The 15,560-nt window shown below is 49.1% G+C and overlaps 2 protein-coding genes across 2 annotated transcripts in view; both read left to right on the top strand.

Moving 5' to 3' along the window:
* The first annotated feature begins 7,775 nt into the window (after nt 1-7,775).
* LOC112942525 (transmembrane protein 151B-like) lies at nt 7,776-9,715 on the top strand. Its single transcript, XM_026033472.1, has one exon. It carries the CDS (start codon nt 7,803-7,805, stop codon nt 9,198-9,200), a length of 1,398 nt encoding a protein of 465 aa, XP_025889257.1. The 5' UTR covers nt 7,776-7,802; the 3' UTR covers nt 9,201-9,715.
* A 5,639-nt stretch (nt 9,716-15,354) lies between these two features.
* Nucleotides 15,355-15,560, top strand: part of TYRO3 (TYRO3 protein tyrosine kinase) — a 40,753-nt gene continuing 40,547 nt past the window's right edge. The window contains exon 1 of the mRNA XM_026033441.1: nt 15,355-15,442. Coding sequence (XP_025889226.1) covers nt 15,355-15,442 — 88 coding nt within the window. The remainder of the gene's footprint in view (nt 15,443-15,560) is intronic.

The raw sequence follows: 15,560 nt of genomic DNA, 5'->3' as shown, positions 1-15,560 counted from the left end.
CAGGAGCTGGAGGGAAATTCTCCTTGATGCTAAATGCCTCTTTCCATTATGTTCTGTCCCTTATATTTCCCTTTCCATCGGTGCTGGCATCCACGCTGAGAGCGCTTTCTATTGGCTCGGCACGAGGCTTCTTGCAGTTCAAGATGGATGGATTTTGTTTCAGGCTCTCCAGGAAGGGATTTATGAGGTGACTATTGTAATATCTCTCTCTTTACCTCACCAGACCCGTTTATCAATGTCTCTTACCGTACCCGAATGGGGTCACAGGGTGGAGGAGCACTTCTGCCCCTCACACCAGCACTGCAGCTGAGCACAGCCCAGGAGGCTCCTTCCTTGCTGTGCTAGCGACTGTCTGAGGTAGGGGTTCATTTGGCATTGGAAGGAGAGGTTGTACTACAAGGTTGTACCGTCTCCCAGTGCTTGATAATCACTGGGACCGAGGCAGAGCTTTCCTTTTTCCTCCCTCTCCAGAGAAGCTGTGGCCAGAAGCTGCAGGAGAAGCTGCTCTCCAGGTGGTAGACGGGCCGAGGGGATTGCTGGCTCACACGGTGTTCGGGTGCTGCCAAGCTCAGCACTTCACCATTGATTCTGGCACAGGGGCTGTTTTGGGGCGCAGGGCCCCCCAACTCCTGCCCAGGCCCAGCCGCTGTCCATGCCTGCCTGCTCTGTCCCCTGCCTCAGTGATATCTGCATTTGGGGCATGCCTGGAATATCCTTTTCCCCCTGCCACTTTATTCCCCCTCCTTTCTCTCGTGTTTCCCTGTCATTCTTTTTTTTTTTTTTTTTTTTTGTATTTCCATTCGGGCCACGTTTTCGTTACCCTCTGTTTTCTCTCCCTTCATTTTAGACACAATAGTGTTTTGCTTCAGCAAAATTGCAGCTCTTGAGGTCAGCCACCAAGGGCAAACACATTTACACGAGGGGCTTACAAGGATAAGAAGTTCTTCTGGTATGATATTCCTGAAGGAGAATTTTAATGATTTGATGCTTTTGGGGAACCCAGATATCTATTTGGGAACCAGACACAGGCAGTCAGACTTGAGTCCCGAACTGTTCACAAAACAAATATTAGAATATATTTATGCTATTGCAGCACATTTTCTGCTTATACAGCTCATGCTGGAGTTCTCAAGGAGACACTGAAGCATGAAGTCAGGCAGAAGAGGAATAAACCATTTCGTCAACAGAAAGCTGCAAAAAAAATGTGAACATAAGGCAAAATTACTTATTAAATTTTGGAAGACTGTAACTCAAAAATCATGGAGTTAGTTTCCTTTAAACTTTTCTGAATAACAGCTTTCAGTTTGAATTTCTCTTGCTTGTCAAAATTAAAAGTGGACAAAATACAAGGTTTATAATTGCCACCTTAACCATTCTCATGCCATAGACAAGGCAGGCAGAATAAGGAGAAATGCTTCTAGCCCCAAATGCCACTCAGCTACTTTTGGGGTAGAATACAACCACTGATTAATAGCATGCAGCAACAGAAAACTAGATACTGGATAAAACCAGATTGTTATGTAGTGCAGTGAATCTGTGGGAGGGTTTGTGGCACAGTGTTCTACCTGGAACTGCGTCAGGTGGTGGCGCTTGGAGGTGAGCAGGGAAAGCGTGAGGAGCAGCTCAGTGTCCACGTGAGACTCCCAGCCTTGGGACTGACTTAGGACCGACTGACACTTACTTTATGACTGACACTTAGCTTTATGGAGACACTTGTACTGTGTAAGTTAATGGGCTGCTTAGCCATTACGTAGGCAAAGTTCTGCAGGAGTTATTGCTAGGCTTGTCGATATCCTCTGGGATTAAGTAAAAAATCACAGTTGGTAACATTTACATTTGGCAGAAACTTTGTCAGGCTGGTATGTAATGATGACAGTGCAGTCGTACAGAGGGATCTGCTTCGTTTGGTAATGCCTTTACTCAGCCCAAAGCCAAATCTGAGGTTAAGTACGTCAGAATTGGAGACTGCTACCAACCATGTAGCTGTTCTCAGGAATGGTGACTCAAAAAACACCTAGGAGCAAAGAGGATGAATAGTTTAACAGTAACTTCTGCATGGGAGTTGGGCCAAAATCTGCTGATGCAACTCTTGGAAATACTAAAAAAAAAAAAAGGGAATGGGAGAGAATGGGGAGGTCATCAAACCTTTTTGGTTTGATGCCAGTGAACTAAGGGAGTCCTGTATCTATTTCCAAGGTACACATTGAAAAAGGAGCTCAAGGTGCTGAAGAGAGTACGGAGCACAGAGCAACCATTTGAGAGCCGGATAAGAACTCTGCAATGAAGCCTTTTCAGACCTTGGCTCATTTAATTTGTCAAAAAGAGACGGAGAAGTGTCCTCCTTAGAATGGAGAAGTACCTTCAGAGAAAGAAAGCAGTAGTATGGGCACAGTCTTTCTTCAGCTAGAGAAAGGACATCCACATTCTCATGAATGGGAGTGAAGTGAATCAAAATTACAATGCTGATACAATTTCATCATCAGAACAAATTTCAAGGGGAATAGGCAGGTTCTTCACTTCCTTTTGTCTACTGAAAAAGCAGCATGTCTTTCTGGAAGATGAGCTTTTACCAGGCACTGTTTAGCAGGCTGTACGTAGGACAGTATAGCGAATATGCATTGCCTGTGAGGTATAGGATGTAAAGGAGAAAGACCTGAGAGTCTCTCCTGCTCTGAAGATCTAAAAGTAGTTTGTGTTGTAACAGACTTCAAGATCAACCTTCCTAACCTTGCAAAGTCAATAGGAGAGATTCCCATGACTGTGCATAAGTACTCAAGAATCATTAACTGGTTATATAATATTCTACCATAAAGATCCCAGCTAATTATGTAGGAACAGCCGGGTGATTAGTGGGCGAGTCCTACTTGCAGTCCTCATATCCAGAAGCCAGCAAAAGCAGTGAGTCATGTAAAACTGAAGAGCTGGAGTTTCAAGAAAGGCACCCAAAAATTTGGCCTTGTAAAATTAGTCGAGGCTTCCCAGAGCATGGCTCTTCCCTCCTGCCACCCACCACCCCACCCAGTTTGTGGCGGGGAATGAGGATGTCTGGCCAGCCCAGGCCTAAACACTGAGGAAACTGGTTAGTTCTTGCATACCCATCAGGAGGAAGGGACCTGGAGAGACACCTCCTGCTTTGTTCTGGTTCTTCAGCTTCACGTGTGCCTTTTAAGGAGAAATCAGGGTTAGGGTTTTGGATTTTTGGCTACGCTCAGTGCAGTTGCTTGCCAGCTCCCTTAGGACGTTTACAACCAGTTACAAGTGACCTGCCTGTGTTTTGGTGCAGGTTGGTCACCGGGATGAGCGGTGCTGAACTTACTCCATGCTGTTGCTACAGAAAATACTTTTTAATTGCTTGAATTAGTGTTGCTGCAGCAGCCAGCACCCAAAATGGGGCCGGAAGTGGGTGTCCTGTGGGAAGGAGCTCTTCGGCCGCTCGCCTGCTTTTCAGCTTGGACATCTGCCATCCTAGGGTGGCTTTGAAGGCAACTGCCCTTTGCATCACAGCTTGGGTGCTTTGTCATTTGCAAACAAAGTTTTGCACCAAACTTTTTTTAAAGAATAGAAGTCTGCGTGTTGCCAGCCTGGAAACTCCTGTCTGCTACAGGTGTTAGTTGAAATTCCAGTTCTCTGACTGCAGTTAGGGCTTTCCAGACTATTTCCCAGCATCTGGGGCAACAAATTAAGTAGCATCTGTCATTTCATGTCTTGGAAAACACCACCAGGCAACACTAGGCAGCAGACAAGAAGCGTACGAGAGGGTATGGACATCGCTGGCTGATCCTGAGCCTTGTGATTTTTGTCCAAAAATCACAGTCCAAAAAGAAAAAAAAAAACCCACAAATGCACTGAATCCTTCAGTTGTCACATACTCCGTGAGCCCCATAGCCATGTCCCACTACCCCATTCACCTGCATGTCCCCCAGCCTCCGCCCACACAGCTGCAGCAGTGTTTTCCTCAGCTTCTCTGCTAAGCCATTTGGGAATTTTCCTTGATTTTTAGCTGTGGAAAGCTAGAATGAAGTTCTGTTCACTGATAATTTGGGTAAAAAAATTAGCAGGAAATTCAAATCCAATTAGAAGAGGTAAGAAGTCAAGCCTCCGAATGCCACTCGGCAGCATGCCAGGGGTGTAGCAAGACATTATTTGCAATAGGTATTTTTAACTCGCCTTGAAATTCATAGGCGATAAGAATGATGCTTGGCAGTGTTTCCTCAGAGCGTGCTGTCCAAAAACTGGAGATTTTTACAATTGATACTCTCAGCAGAGCTGGATGGGAGCTTTGGGGTGACGCATTTGATTTTCAAAGCCATCACAGGAATGCTGCAGTCTCATTTAAACTTTTGTCAGGAGATTTCTCAGGTCCGTGGTGGACTCCATGCTCACAGCCAAGCCTCCAAAGAGCAGGAGCAGAAGGACACCTCCCTTGCTTTGCACATCTGCTAGTCTTAGTGCTCAGGCAAAACACCTAATGACTTTGCTTTTGTCTATTCTGGGACAGTTTCTCTTTGGCACGGACTTTCTGTCTGGCTCTCTGTCTTGACTTTCTTCAATTATGTGTCTCTATTAACATTTTCCAGAGGTTATGGTTTTGTTCCACATCAAAACAACACAGAACCCACAACGTTCCTCACTGAACACAGCTCTTGTTCTCTGACGAGCATAACTTATCATGGAAATTACTAGTTTCCTTAAGCGTTTATTGTATTCATCCAGAAATACAAGCTGACCCTGTTTCGATCTGAAATATTATGCACGGAAAGGAGAAAATTCCACACAGTACCACAAGCATCATGGTGGTATGTTAATTAATAAAGTCTGAGAGCCACTGGTTTAACATATTAATGAATTTGTTATGCAGAGAAAGATTAAAAGTTATATTTCCTTATTAGATTTCATGAGTGTGTGGTGCTTTTTTTCAAAATTATTTGTAATGCTTTTTTTATAATTATTTGCTGTATCTTGTGTCTTACGAACACTTTCAAGATGCTTTACCATGTTTCTAACAGTGTAACTGTTTTAGGCGATTCTTTCAGCAGAAGGAAGGAGCAATAAGGGGATATAGGCTGGATGAATATACTCAGAATTTGAGGTAAGAGCTAAGAGGGTAGGTGCTAGAAGAGACATCCTTGTATAACTGAGGACCTGCAGAGAGTGATAGCTGATAGCAACTGAAGGAGGGTGTAAGGAGGTGGGTCAGAAGAGATGGAAGGAAAGAATCCTTTTTTTTTTCTTTCCCAAAGGGTTTTAAACATGAAGACTCTGCTGAGAGGGAATAGGGCGAGGGGTGAGTAGACCTGGGGGCAGTCTGATGTGGGCACCATAGCTGCACGTGTTCAATGATGCAGGGAGGAAGAGCTGCATTTTCGTATGTGTCCACTGCGATGCTTTAGAGAATAAACCATGGCCGGTTTTATGTGACTGGACTTGAGATCCCTTTGTGCAGTGTTGCCCAGCTGATCTCCTGCACAAGTCCACATGACTGGTTTCAAGTTTTAGAGTTTTCATCACAAGAGGAAAAAAAAAAAAAAAAAAAAAGAAAACCTTTGGCCAGGGGAGAGGGTGGGAAGTTGGTATTTACAGTTCTTCACTACAGTGTGTATTTTGGCATCACTGCAGCGTAGAAAAGCTCTAGTAAATACAAAGCCCAGACAAAACCCAAAAGGCGGGTCTTCCCAGCACAGCTCCCGAGGGTCAGGAGAGCCTGGGGCCGTGAGCCGGGGGGGGGGGCACCGTGTGCCTGGGGCAGCAGCAACAGCACGGGGACAGAGTGAGTGGTGGGTGTTGAGGGTGTTCCCAAGCTGAAACACTTCATCACTGCAAGTCAATTTAGGGAGGCACCCACAGAGTCCTGAGGTTACTGTTGAGCTGATCTGGGGGCTGGCTCAAGCAAAGTTTTTGCTTTCCTGAAGGTTTTCTAGGAAAGGTTATGGAAAACAGCCTTGTTCTTACCCCATGCTCACATCTCTTCACTACCCTGCCTACAGGAAAGGTGTATAATATGCCTGTATAATATGCCTAAAACCTGTTTAGCCTGTCTGTACCCATTTGCCACTATTAGTGTGAATGGCCTCAGTAAATAAAACTCAGCCCAGTATAATTATTCTTTATTCTAATGCATAAATATATGCAAAATGTTTGGGATAAGTATGTAAATTATTTAGAGATTCCTTCTGGAAGCATCAAGAGCCAGATTCTGTTTTAGTTACTGTAGATAAATACCAGTGCAGCTCCCTAAAATCAGTAAAATTATTCTGCATTTACATTATCAGATTTAAAGCTATGAATTCAAAACCTAACCACATGAAGTGTGGTAGTGCTCACAGAGAACCATAAGAAATTCTACAGCTACTTAAGGGTATCCATAGATCTCTGTCCCATTAAAAAAAAAAAAAAAAGAAAAAAGAAAAAAAGAAAGAAAAAAAGTGATATTAAATTCCTGCCTTAAAGCCCAACAGAGTTAGAAGCCAGGGCTCAGGACCTCATTGGAAAATGGCAAACTCTTACTTGTGTGGCACTGGGCTATTATTTCCCGGTCATAAGATGATAGTCCTTCAATTCCTGGCTGGCTTAAGCTTGCTTACTGCATCAGGCATTGTGGGTCTGAGATAAGGTATACAGAGGGAGAACTTAAGCGTGGAAAGAGGAAACATTTCCCAAACCTAGCCTCTGTTGGCATCTACGGAGCAGTTTGGCACGTTGGAGGTGGCCCCTTGGGAGAAGGAGTAACATTGTGCTTCTATTTTTGCACAGAGCCGGGCTCGGCAGAGGGATAATGCCCGAGTACTGGTGCCTGTCTGCTCCCTCACTGTTATTTTCTCAGCGTGAGGAGGCAAGGCTGGCAGGGACGAGCTGGAGGCCGCCGGCCTGCAGCAGTATCTGCCAGGGGGCTGGGGGTCTCACTCCACATACCCTCCACAAGTAGAGGGCTGCCAACCAGTAATGTCAGTCATGCTGCTGCTGCTGCTCTTTGCAGAGGGACCGCTCTGTTTCTGCTCGCTGCTTGGCTTGATTTGGCCTTTTCTTTGCTGTGAGAGCCCAGCTCAGCATGACGACGCAGCTGATTCACTGCAGCATCACGGGCGTGCGGGCTGCGCTCACAGTGTCTCCGGGAAAGCAAGGGCAGGGCAGGAGGACAGGCTCCCTCTCTGCTGCTCAGCTTGGCTTCTGGGACTTGAAAGAAGGGACTGTGCTGCGTTTTAAATACCCACATATATACCCTTAGCTTCAACGGTTAAGGTTTTAAGGTATTTTAGGTAGGAGCTACTTTTCTGGCCAGTCAGGAGTTAGGCTGCACTGTACATTATTATGTACATTATTATAAATTATCCTGCAAATTTTTAAAATAATTGTTCTTGAATCTAGTAATTTTCCTGATGGCCTCCAGGTGAGCAGTGTCCATTACTTGGCAGGTCTGAGGGCCTCAATGTCACAGCACCAGCAGAACAGGAGCAAGGCCGCGTGGGGCAATAAGCTGCAGCAGGTCCTTCCCACTCAAATGACTTCTCTCCCTGAAGCGAGGAGGAAAATAGGGATGGAGTTTCATCCTGAGATCTCTGTCCAGGGCACGACGTTTCTAGGAAGGCTGTATATATTCATGTTTATGTTAAACAGGGTGGTGTTCTCATCCCCAGGCAGTTTGGAGCAGAACCAGACAGAGCCTCAAAAGCAAAAGTTGTTGTGTTTGCTATGTAAAACAGTGTGACTGACAGGTTCTTCTCTCCTCACTTCTCTTTCTGTCTCCCCCCCTTCCCTGGTGGTGTGATTCAAAGCAACGCCCTGTGAAGCAGTCCCTGAGCGCCTGCATGTGCAGGGAATCCCACTGGAAATGCCTCCTGCTCTCCATCCTCATGTACGGTTGTCTGGGAGCGGTAGCCTGGTGTCAGCTGGCTCGGGTCACCAAGCTCAGCTTTGATAGCTCCTTCAAGGGCAAGTCTATGATCTACCATGACAGCCCATGCTCAGATGGCTACGTCTACATCCCTTTGGCCTTCCTCTCCATGCTGTACGTGGTGTACCTGGTGGAGTGCTGGCACTGCCATGTCAAGAGGGAGCTGCAGTACAAGGCTGACGTGGACAGTGTCTATGAATGCATCAACCGCATGCAGCAAGCCACCCCCTGCATCTGGTGGAAGGCCATCAGCTACCATTTCGTTCGGCGTACCCGGCAGGTGACTCGCTACCGCAACGGTGATGCCTACACCACCACGCAAGTCTATCATGAAAGGGTCAACACCCACGTGGCCGAAGCTGAATTTGACTACTCTCACTGTGGATACAAGGACATCTCCAAAGAGCTCCTGGGCCTGGAGAGCTACACGGCCACAAAGCTGAGGTTCACAAAATGCTTCAGCTTTGCCAACATTGAGTCTGAGAACTCTTATTTGACCCAGAGGGCTCACTTTTTCACAGAGATTGAGGGGCTGGATGACTACATGGAAGTGAGGGAAGGCATGCAGCTCAAAAATGTGGACTTCAAGGAACTTATGATGGCCTATGGGGACCCAGATCACCTCCCGTGGTACGTGTCTCACTACGCGTTCTGGGTCGCAGCTCTCCTGATGATCTCCTGGCCACTTAGGGTACTCATAGAGTATCGGACTGCTTATGTTCACTACCACGTGGAGAAACTGCTGGGCCTGGAGTACACGGCACCGGCTGCGACGGAGGAGCCCTTGTACAGGTACCGCATGCCCAGGGACAGCACTCAGGACAGCACGGAGCTGGAGTGGCACATCTGCACCAACCGGCAGCTCATCCCCAGCTACTCGGAGGCCATGCTCATGGACCTGGCGGACTCGCCAGCGTACAACAGCTACGCGGTGTGTGAGTACAGCGAGGCGGCCCACGGCTGCGAGCGCTGCAACCGCGCCTCCAGCTCCTCCTCCATCTTCTCCCGGCACGCTTTCCACAGCTGCAGCGGCAACTCGCGCCTCTCCCTCAACACGAGCCGCTTCTCCCTCTGCCGCATCCACGGCTCCCACAGGACAGGCCTCTGGAGGAGCCGCAGCAGCAGCATCGCGGAGCGGGGCTGCCACGACGAGCAGTGTTGCTCCTACTCCAGCCAGCTGGCTGTCAATGAAAACCCCCCCACCTACCATGACGCCCGCTTCTTCCCTGTGCTCATCGTGCACAGGCCCGAGGCGCACGACAGGAGGCATTTCTACATCAGACGCTCTTCCTGCCTGGAAACCTCACTGTGATGTGGCCTCTGCGGCCTCCTGGCTCCCCTGTCCTGGGACAGATCTACCACGTTTGCAGAGATGCCACTGGCAAGGAGGCAGAAGCTTCGGACCCCTCAGTGGGATCCCCAGGACAAGTTCCTGATCTCAATTCTTCTCCCTGCCGTTGCTAGAGGATACATTCACTCCAGCAAATAGCTAACTTCATTTCCAAAAGCTTCTCTGCCTCCTTCAGGTGATCTCTGATTCATTCTCTTCTCTCTTCCTTTCATTATTTTGCTCCTCACTCTCTCTCTCGTTCCTGGCTCTCTGCCCATCCTGCTCTCAACGTTTTTCTTATTGTTTACTCTGAGTATCTTACAGATATTTCCACTGGAGAAATTTAAAGCCTTTGCTTTGCAGTGTATTTGCTCTCTTGGATGTCCTGCAAGGTAAGAAAGTTAAATACAGCAAGGGCAAGTGAAACGCTAACAGACACACAGCCAGTTACTGTTGAGTCAGAAGGATAATTCATTTCTGCAGGATCTGAGTCACCTGCTGTAAAGTCCAAACTTGGCTTTTTTTCTCTTCACAAATGTTTTATTCATTTTCTTATTTATTATTTATTTTTCTTTTTTTTTTTTCACTTTCTGCTCTTCTCTTCCTCATCTTCCTCTTTTTTTTCCTCTCCTTACTTCTGCTTTCCAATTCATCTTTAACCTTTTTTTTTTCCTGACAGTGAGGGCATTTTTTTCAGGACATAATTGGCTTCCCTTGGCAAAAGAACAAACAGACGAAAATGGTATTTGCAGCACAAATTTCACTGGCCACTGGCACAAGCACAGAAAATGTCCCTTGCCCTGGGTAGTTCTTAGCACTTCCACTGCAGAGTAACAAAATGCACTGATAGAGCAAAAGGCCTGCCCTTTTCTAACCTTGCCCTGCCTGTCCTACAGTGGAGACAGTCTGCAACATTTCCAGATGTAGTTAACCTCATTCTGGTTCACCAGTGCTAACAATTGTTAGGAGCCCCAATGTAGATCAGTGCCCTGTTAGCACCATTATTTTTAGGACTGTGGGCCTGTTTTGTGGTTGTTTAATTCCTACCACTTGTTCGGAGCTGAAGGAGCTGGAAGAGAGGAAAAAAGCGAGGGGAAAAAAAAAAGGTAAATATGGTATTAACCCCCGTGACATACGCACTGACAGTCTGGAGCTGCCAGGAAGCTCTTGCACGTGGCACATGCATGGGAGCCATCCCAGGCGTGTGCTGCTTTGCCTTGCGCTTGGCTGTGTCCCGGGGAGGAGTTTCCGCCTGGAGCCCGCCCTGCCGTCCCACTTGGAGCAGGAGTCAGGACAACTGCTGGGACAGCCAGGAGCCCCTGCAGGATCTCCCTTGAAGGAGGTGCAGAGCCTATTAGATAACTATTAGATAACCTGGTGCTGGCCAAGCAGACGTGGTGTTCACTGGCAGGGCAAGCGCTCCGGCCTCTCCCACGGCTCCTCTGTCCCTCTCCTTCCCCCCTCGGCTCCGCAATGGGGCATAGCTGGAATACTCCCTATTCTGGGTGCCATAGACCAAGCCAGGAGCTTACGGCCACGCTTGTGACGTGCTAGGGACCTCGCAGCGTGCCTGCCCTGCATCCAGCCGGGGGTTGTTTGCTGAGGAAGCCCTGGGAGCTGCCACCCCGGGGCTGGCGGAGGTGGGGATCGCGTGGGGGAACGTTCTGCACTCGCAATACAGTCACTTTCCCAACGAAGTGGTCCAACTCCCTACAGCAAGTCTGTAAGAAACCACGTCCCCAGAGGGGCTGGCAACAAATGCTTCCTCCCGAGTCAGTTTTGTGTGTATCTACATGTAACATGAGATTTGTAAAGTCTTATTAGTATGTGTAGATTATATATATATAACTGTGCATACTTATATGGTGATTTCCTATGGCATTGACTGTTGCACCATGTTAAATATATTTTGTTTTGGTTTGAGGACTTTGTTTTGGCGTACTGTATTTATTCCAGCTCCAGAAACAGAAACATTCCTTAGCACTGGCAATATCTGGATGACCTGGTGCAAATGACTGCATCACCAGAAAGGTTGTCTAAACTTTTCTGAGTTGAATGTTTTAAATGGAAATACTTGACGTAGGATCTATGTGACATTTTCATTCTGACAGCTTGGCATTTATTGCAGAAGATAAATAGCACATATGATGTGCTAGTTTATCACCTTTAAAAAAAGAATAACCTTCCCAGACATGTGGAGGTGCCATGTTGTGCTTGGGGTAACATTTATAGCTAGACGGGGGACAAAATCCTGAACTGGATAAAAGTCAAACTGAGAAAAAATCTAAACTTAGATCCACCCTCCAATGACCAAGTCCCTGTCCCCATGCTGTGCCTCCTACCGCCCCCAGGAAAGAGCTGAAAGATTCTGGGAATGAGGAAATAACCAGATCTGAGTTCAAAGCGCAGCCCCATCTCTAATTTATTTTTATTCTTAAAATGGAGTCAGTGCAAGTCTGTAATATGGTTCCCTATCTGTACACTCGCAGAGAAAGTTAAAACCAGCACATATGGAAGGTTTCAGACCTGGAGGAGGCTGCAACTCCAAGTAAGAGAGTGGCTGGAATATTTCAACACAGTTTCTCATGGAAGGAGTTGGTAGGGAAGAAGACAAACAAGAGATGAGAAAGGATGACATGGTAGAAAAAATACAAATTAAAAAAGCAGAATTCAGATGCAGCTGAGATAACTCTCGGATGCGCGCACGCCTCGGTTTTGGCAAGCTTACCCTAGACATAGGCAAAGTGAATGTCACGTCTTCTTGTGTAGCTGCTGCAGGCACCTGTAGCTTGAAATAACAAGATGTCCAACGTTTGTCCTGGTCAGGTTGGCCACATGCATTTCAAGACAGTGTTATATGTGGGTCCATAGAAGCAGCTGCACTAAAACAACATTGTTACCAGATACAAACAAGGTCTAGCAATGTCATTGTCCTTAAAAGCCATTGTTGTGTCCTGCAGCTTGCAAAGAGTCCATGGCAGGATTTGAAGAGCCAGAGGAATCTGCTTCCTTCTTCCCTCTGATTTCACCCGGCTTTGGGATGTATATTTGAGAATCCATCTCCAAGGTGTAAAAGTCCCCACGCCTCTGGCCACCCTGCCGGTCCTTGCAGCTCCTGGTGGTAGTAGCTGGAGTGGGAGCAGTTCCCATCCAGGCTTGGGACTGAATTTTCTGATTTCAACAGACTACCAGTTCAGGAGGCATCCGGGCAGTCATCTAGGGCTCCCCCAGAGCAGAGCTGCTCCTGTCACTCCTGAATGTCACTTTATTGTCCCTCTTGCCGTGACTTAGCTTTCTAATGCAGGAGGACAGATCTGTCCTCTCACGATGGAGTCTTCCCTTTGCGCTGCCCTGTGAACCCAGCGTGAGAGCAGGGAGAGGACACAGTTTTCAAACCGGAGTGCAAACGAGGCAGCTCTATGGAAAACACTGCATGAAACATGGGGATTTGTATCCCATTTCAGACACTCTATTTCAGCAGTGCCAGCAGCTTTTGCTGAGCTGCTGGGCCATGGCTCCTGGTCTACAACACAGGTACTTGGGGTTGTCTACTGTGGATAGTCCGCTCTCGTCTTGGAGGATCTCAACAATTGGAAATGGCTGCAAATGAGAGGTAGGTGAGGAAGTCCACTAAGCCGTCCCTTCTTGTCCTTCCTTCTTTCCTTTCTTGTTTTATCATTGTCCCCATCTTCAGAAACCTCCTGTTTGGGGAATTCAGGGCTGATGACTGTGCAGCTCTCCAGGCATTTCCCAGGATGTGCCTATGCCAGCCAAGAGGGCCAGGGAGACATGACAGGCTGCAGTGGTAACGGCAAAGGAGGCCCGAGAGGAGGACGGCACCAGCTTGTTTCCAAGCCACGGTGCCACGTCCGCCAGTCCTCCGCCTGCGAGCAGGGAGCACTGACACGGGTACAGTGCAGGACAATGAAGCCAAGTTACTTCTTCATTCAGTGACACTAAAGGCCAGGGGAAATTACTTGCCTTAAGGTCCTAAAAGCATTTCAGAACTACCAGTTCCTTTGCTTTCTGCATGGTAATATCACACTCCTCCATAAGTTTTCCCACAGCAGTTTACACTCCAACTGGCAGTGCATACAGGATTTCACTCCAGTTTCCATGTGGTTCTCCCTGCCTATCACTGTTGACATAAAGCCCTTCTGAGAAGAGCTGAAGCCAGATTCCCTGCTAGTGAAAATCCACATTGTCCTTCTGCTCCCTTCTGGCTTACACAAGTCTGGAGTCTGGCCTGGGTCACGCTACAAGGTCTTCCCATCAAATACTTTTCTCTGCACACAAACAAGCTCCTGTTAGTGTAGGATATTTTGGTTTGGGTTCGGGCTTGGGTGGGGATAACTGATGTAATTAAAGCCAGTCAAAGGGTGAGGAATGGCTCTGACAGACATTCTCTGCCTTCAGAAATCTGTCAACATTTGGGCTGAAAAATTCCCTTCTAAAACTGAAGGAAAGCTAATAAATCCTTGAATTAAAAGAGAGCTTTTCCATATTCAAAATAGCCACAAAGAGGGGTGGTGTTCCCAGCATGAGCCTTGCATACACTCTGTGAAGTTTGCTTATCACTTAATTACATTCACAACTGATACTCAGGGACAGGATAGGCAGCACCTCTGGGCTCTGGATGCCAAGGAAAAGCCAAACAGGTTTACGTGGAGATTAATTCCCTAGTATTGCAAAGCTCTGCCCTGCCCTTTCTACCACTGAGATGGTCATATATGACATTCGAATGAGACTTATGAAGTTCCTTGAAGTGCAGGCAAGTAGAATTGAGCCCCTCTCTGCCACAGGCTTGCTCGGGTCACTGCTGGTCCCAGTGTGTAAACTGGTGCTTTTCCTGAGCCCGTGGGACCAATGTAGAGTAGTAAGTCACCATTATTGTAAAGCTGCTCAAAATCTACACGAGAAAAATACTGTGGAAATACAGGATTGTTCTAATGGTCACACTTCCCTCACGAGGCAACTAAAACCTAAAAATGTCGCTCTTTCTAGAAGCCGCTCTCCAAATGAGTAAGCGCCGCAATACCCAGCACACATATATACCATAGATGGGTATGTATGGATACACGGGGGAGAGAGCAAGCGAGCGAGGGCAGGGAAGGCACTAGGAGCTGCTAGCACGGAGCGGGAGCCATCAGGAGTGCAGCGAAGCGGTGTCACGACGAACGTGTGTCACGACTCGACTCGCTGCCCCCAGAGGCCCCGGAGCTCCCGGGGAGGAGGGCGACTTGTCGATGTCACCTCCGGGCCTCTCTGCCGCAGCTCCGGGAACTGGGGAGGGAGTGACATTTTTTTCATTCCAGGCATGATATTTCCTTGGTATTGCTCCAAAATCGTAGGAATTCCTACCAGAAATGCAAAGGGCTGTGGGAATAAATAAGCACACAAATAAATAAGAGTGATCAAAGGCCAGGGGTGCATTACATAAGCCTGCCGTGCCTCAGTTTCTCCATTCCTCTTGAGGTACAGCAGGGAAGAGCTACGTCCCCACAGCAGGACCGAGAGCTGCGATCTGCACTGCCCCCTTACAGTGCCTTTCATAGAGATTCGCACCGTAATCCCTAGGAAAAGTCACCGCCGGGAGTTTTCTCCTTTCCCCCCTTTTCTTTATTTCCCCCCATGGAGGCACCTGTGGGCGGCTCCGCGCGCGCCCCTCCCCGCCGCGGCTCCCGCCGCCTCGCCGGCCCCCACGGGCCCCCTCCCCGCTCCGCTCCGCTCCGCCGGGCGCCACGTCCCGGCGCGGGCGGCGCCCGCGGCCGCCCCTGCACGAGCCGTGATGTCAGCGGGGCCCCGGCGCGGCGCGGCCGCCCCACGGCGCCATTTCCTGGCCCGGAAGGCGGCGCGGGAGGGATAAGACGGCGCGGGGCGGCCGCGCGCCGGCAGGGGGAGACCGTCCTGCGGCAGCCGCGCAGCCAGAGCCAGAGCCAGAGCGAGCGGCGCCGCGAGCAGGAGCGGGGCAGCGGCTGGGGCCGCCCCGCCGAGCGCGCCCTCCTGCCGCTCGCCCGCCCGCCGAGTTGCCGCTTCGTTGCCGCTGCTGCCTCCCGGGGGAGGCGGGCGGCGCCGCAGGGCTGCGGCCGCCCCCCGAGCCGGCGGCAGCTGTGGGGAGGATGGTGGAGCGGGAGCGATGGAGCTGAAGCGGAGCATGGCGATCCCACGGCTCCTCTGGCTGGGACTGTGCGCTGCTGTGCTCCGGGACGTCGCCGCCGCGGCAGGTGAGCGGCGGGCAGCCCGGAGCGGGGCGGCCGTTGGAGCGGGGAGCGGCCGTTGGAGCGGGCGGCCGTTGGAGCGGGGAGCGACCGTTGGCGCGGGGAGCGACCGTTGGCGGAGGCC

Source organism: Nothoprocta perdicaria, unplaced genomic scaffold (assembly GCF_003342845.1).
Source record: "Nothoprocta perdicaria isolate Ctin4 unplaced genomic scaffold, notPer1 scaffold_129, whole genome shotgun sequence".
NCBI lineage: Eukaryota > Metazoa > Chordata > Aves > Tinamiformes > Tinamidae > Nothoprocta > Nothoprocta perdicaria.
Note: the sequence above shows the minus strand (reverse complement) of the source record. Positions and strands in the feature narration are given on the sequence as shown.

What these genes read in the sequence shown, in the direction of transcription:
- LOC112942525 (XM_026033472.1), top strand. Translation starts at nt 7,803, where the DNA reads ATGTGCAGGGAATCCCACTGGAAATGCCTCCTGCTCTCCATCCTCATG.